Consider the following 4,788-nt stretch of genomic DNA (forward strand, 5'->3'; position numbering starts at 1 on the left):
CATACTCCGTCGACTTCCAATTAAAGCCCAGAACCTAGAGTAACCGGTAAAGCCCATTTTATCAGCAGTGGACTCGTGGAGGCCCTAGAATCAATTATCAGACTCTATTATTTTTCAAATTCAAAAGGCAAAATCTTTGCTTTTTCAAAGCCTAAGCGTGGAAATCAAGGAAAGGAAACAACACCACACCGCACACTCTCTCTCCCTCAGTCACTCACTCTCTCTATCCGTCTCTCTCTTTGATTGACAGCTTTTCACACTCGCAAGGAACAAGAAAATAAACTATTATCAATTTCTCTCTATAAAATAATTGAATATAATAATAAGGACACAAAATGTCTTTCACACACGGTGGCGGGCAAAATCGCCGGCAAATCGGCTTAACTCACGGCTATAAATAAATTATAAAAAAGAGAGAGAGAGAGAGAAGAGAAGAAGCATCCACTCTTATCTTTTTATGGACCGTATTGCCCCTCAAGATAAAAACGGCTTCAGGGTATCTTCGTAGTTTGGTGCGAAAATCTGGAATCTGGTCCTTTCTTCATGGTTCTAATTCAGCATCTGATTAGTTCCGAGGGGAAATCTTCCACGTCAAAGTCGCCGAACTCTTCCTCCCCAAAGTACTTTTTTGGAAAATTGGCTTCCGTCAGGGTTAACGGCAAGTCGTCGATGTTGAATCCAAATGCGTCGACATCTCCGAAACCGAAGCTGTCGAACGCTGCCGTTAGGCCATCGTAACAGAGCACCGAAGTAGGAGACCTAGCTGCCGCAACCGCAGCCGCGGCCTTGGTTAAGTCGTCGTCGCCCTTGGCGACCGTTTCTGTTCCAGGGAAAGCCGGGAAATTTGTAACGGCGTCCGGACCCTTTAATCTAACGGCAGCCTTATCGTAAACGGTCGCCGCTTCCTCCGCCGTGTCATATGTACCGAGCCACAACCGTTTCCGCCGTGTAGGATCCCGTATCTCCGCGGCCCAACGTCCCCACGGTCGTCGCCGTACGCCTCTGAATCTTTTCGAGCAAGTTCCATCAGATTCGGGTTCCGGCGACCTCCTTTTCTTAACTGACACCTCACGGCGCACGTTAGTGTGCACGTTGTCGAAAAATATCTCTCGAACGTGTCTCTTCACACGCCGCACGGTCTCGTTGCCCCCCTCGTCGTCGCTTGAGTCCGTAGCATCAACGTCAGTGAAGATAATCCTCACTACCTTCTGCCGTATAGAATCGCATGAACCAGTTGATTTTCCGGCGGCTTTCCGGCCTTGAACTAGTTTCGTTGTTCTGACAACATGCTCTGAAAATTTCAGTGACTGAGTTACAAAGACGCCGGATTCTAAGTCCGAGCGGCAGGTCGGATTCATCACACAAGATGGTGAATCGACTGTAGTAGAACCAGGTTCGCACGCCGCATCAAAACAATCAGGAGAAAGCGAGCATGTAATAGCAACTCCGACAGGTATGAGATAAGAAAGCGGAGCCAATGGACTGACTAGCAAAGTAGCAAGCTCTCCTACCTAATGGAATATTTTAAGCAAAATAAAATATACACTGGATTCCAGTAAAAGAATTTCAGACAAGGTTCCTATTTACTGAAAGGATCAGAAAATGAGTAAAGAAAGAAGATGGAATAGGTCTTTTTCAGTGGAAATCACTTAATAGGAGAGCTAGAATTGATGGGATCCGACTATCAGAAGAAATTTGAAAACAATAAGAGAAGAAGGTAGAGACTATGAAAAATCCTTCCTCTAACGGAAAGAAAAAGAGACTACTTTATCTGCTAAAGAAGAATGTTCGAGTCGTGAAACTTCTTAGAGACTGTGGAATACCAAAAGCTTAAACTTCGAACAAGTTGGTTCCCTCCTCACTCCTCACCCCTGTTTTACCAGAAAAGCTAAGCAGTGCTGTTTGCTGAAGCTGCAAAAACTTTAACGCAAAAGGTATCTTATTTTTTTCTCCTCTCTTTTGGCGGGAGAGGGATAATGTCAGGCGATAAGCTGGGTGTTGGAGAGGAAACAGGGAGAGAAGAGAAATCAGAGCGCCAGTAACCGAAAAATAGAGTGAAAGAGCGAGTATTTATAGGAAATAGATTTAAAATCCCAACCTCCGTCAATTCGCTCCGACGTTTATTATCAGAGTAGAAAACGGAAAATCCCGATTCCAGCTGGCCGGCCTAAACGTGTCAATGGAGTCGACCAGTCGGGGGGAAGTTGACTTCTAATTACGAAAGTAACCCTTTTCATTTGACCTGAATTTCTACGTCCAACCGAACTCCCTATGATTTATTGGTTTTATTTGTTAATTACTCTTGTTGTTGGTGATTAGGTACAGATAAAATCGCACTTTACTTTGGTTCAAAACACTTACTATTACATTTACAAAAATACCCTCATGATGTTGGAACTGTCGCTACATCTGAATAATCAAGCTTGATTTTGATTGTCCACCAAACAACACGTTGCTGGTTTCTTTACTTCGGGGTTTTTGTGGATTGATGTTTGGCAGTGACAAACTGGCTGAGAAACTACATTGGATAGTACGACAGGCTATGACACTTTGGCAATTTGGTATTGGAAAGGGTTTCTAGGAGATAAGGGCAATTTTTTGCTCTAATTATCAATAAAATATAATATTTTTATAAAATAATTAAAATATGATAGTTTTTTTGGAAAAATATCAACAAAGGGCGGGGCAGTGGATACTATTCCTGGTCTTCTTCGTCTGCCTCTATATTCATGCCAATATATCCGATTCGAAGACCACGGTGAGGCTTGGGCGGAACGTTGTGACGGACAAGAGAAGGTTTTTGTGGGAGCAAATGGAGGAACAATGAAACCAGTGAATCCAGCAAATCCCGTTTTGCGCATTGACATGGGCGAACAAGATAAGAGGAATGAAAGGAATGGGCGGACAAGGGAAGAAAGAGCATTGAAAGGAACAATGGATTCATAAGGAAAAATCATAGAATATATGGAGACTTATACACGACTGCCCATTCGCTTTCTGGGAGGAATTAGTGGGGTTTGGACGCAAACTTTAGAGACTACCAAGCTCCAAACACCGACCAATGAATTCTCAGATTTTCCATGGCCATTTACCATAAAAGAAGAATTTGACCTTCTTTTATGCTCGAGAGTTTGACCTTCTTGATTTGTATGCTTCAAACAACAACAACAGCAATCAGATAATGGAATATCTTGATTTGTATGCTCGAGAGTTTGACCTTCTAAGTCATCGGCATCGACTAGGAAAGTGCTTCTAACGATGAGATTCTCTCACAGAGTTGCCCTTATATTATTTTTCCAAAAAGACTATTTATAAAAATATTATTTTTAATTGATACTCTGAGCAAAAAGTTGCCCACCTTATATCCTAGAAAACCGTAACCATATTGTTATTACAACGTCCAAAACAGTCATTGATATATTATATAAATATATTTAGCGAGAAAATGTATCAGATCATGTCAGCCCAATATTTATCGTACAATGGTATTTAGGTCTGATCAAGGTTTTAAAAATCGGATCGGATATGAAATCGTTTTTAGCCACCGGTTCTTAAGTCAATCTGATCTGGTTCGATTTTCAAAACCTTGGGTCTGACATGATTTAGAGGATAGACTGATTGCCTGACTGGTTTTGGGGTCAACCTGTCCGATCAACTGATCCGTCCGATTTTCAAAACCTTGGACCTGACCTGATTTAGGGGATAGACGGACCTTAAATCAATAAAGGCGGATACGTTGATCCATTTTTAGAACCTTGGATAAGCTGAATGTATCAGACTGAACTGCAACGGTAGAAGAACGGCTTTGATTTCACGCTATAGAGGGTCCAACGGAAAAACGTTTACTATTCCTATTTCTTTCTTCTTCTTTTTTTTTTTCAATTATTTTACCTCTCCTTATAGTTTCTTCTCATCACTTTCGGTCCACTTGGGTTGAAGTAGAAGTACCAAAGCCAAAAGCTTTCTTCAATCAGAATTCAAACAGACAATACAGTTTCAGTTCACTAGGGGTCGACTGAATGGTACTGACCAGTCTACCACTTCATCTCAATGCCGATTCCGGTTTCATACAACGTCTTTTACAAGGTTCAGAGCATCCATCTAGTTCTTACCTGGAGGCTGGACCACGAGTTCAACAATTCAAATCCGAGTTGGCGAATTGCAAACAAAGGGGTATGACGATTCTGAATTACTATGGCAAACTCAAGATGATTTGGGAAATTATGAGCAATATCCCACTTGTCAATGTGGTAAGTGCAACTGCGACATAAGCAAGGCATGGGATAAGAAGCGAGATGAAGAGAAACTTCATCAATTTTTGATGGGGCTAGATGACACGGTCTATGGAGGTGTGTGTTTGCATATACTAAGTATAGAACCTTTGCCAAGCTTGAATCGAGCCTATGCCATAGTGATTCAGGAAGAGCAAGTTCAAATCCTGACCCGTGCAAAGGAAGAGAAGACTGAATCTGTGGCCTTCACAGTTCAAGCAGGGAAGAGGCAAAGTGAAGGCAAAGACAAGAACGTGGTATGTACTCACTACAACAAGGCAGGCCACAATGCGGAGTCTTGTTTCCAACTGATCGGCTACCCTGAATGGTGGGGTGGTCGGCCGAAAAATAATGCTCGTGGAGCAGGCCGTGGCCGTAGTGGACAGAAACAAGGAGCAGGGGCAGAAGGAAAAGGTCTTGGCAGCCAAGTCAAGGCCAATATATCCAAAGTCTTTGCGCAAGGCAATGCGTCTCAAGGAGAATCAATTTATGCAGTCAAGACTGGGTTAAATGGACT

The 4,788-nt window shown here is 42.5% G+C and overlaps 1 protein-coding gene across 1 annotated transcript; it reads right to left on the reverse strand.

Annotated features, from left to right (window-relative positions):
• Nucleotides 1–267: 267 nt before the first annotated feature.
• On the reverse strand, nt 268–2,532 carry LOC104593744 (pathogenesis-related genes transcriptional activator PTI6-like). The gene has a single exon (XM_010253718.3). It carries the CDS (start codon nt 1,356–1,358, stop codon nt 555–557), a length of 804 nt encoding a protein of 267 aa, XP_010252020.1. The 5' UTR covers nt 1,359–2,532; the 3' UTR covers nt 268–554.
• Between the last annotated feature and the right edge of the window lie 2,256 nt (nt 2,533–4,788).

The sequence above is a fragment of the Nelumbo nucifera genome, chromosome 5 (assembly GCF_055504915.1).
Source record: "Nelumbo nucifera cultivar China Antique chromosome 5, China Antique-T2T, whole genome shotgun sequence".
Taxonomy (NCBI): Eukaryota; Viridiplantae; Streptophyta; class Magnoliopsida; order Proteales; family Nelumbonaceae; genus Nelumbo; species Nelumbo nucifera.

Excerpts from the sequence above, each read along its gene's own strand:
- LOC104593744 (XM_010253718.3), bottom strand. The coding sequence starts at position 1,358 with ATGAATCCGACCTGCCGCTCGGACTTAGAATCCGGCGTCTTTGTAACT.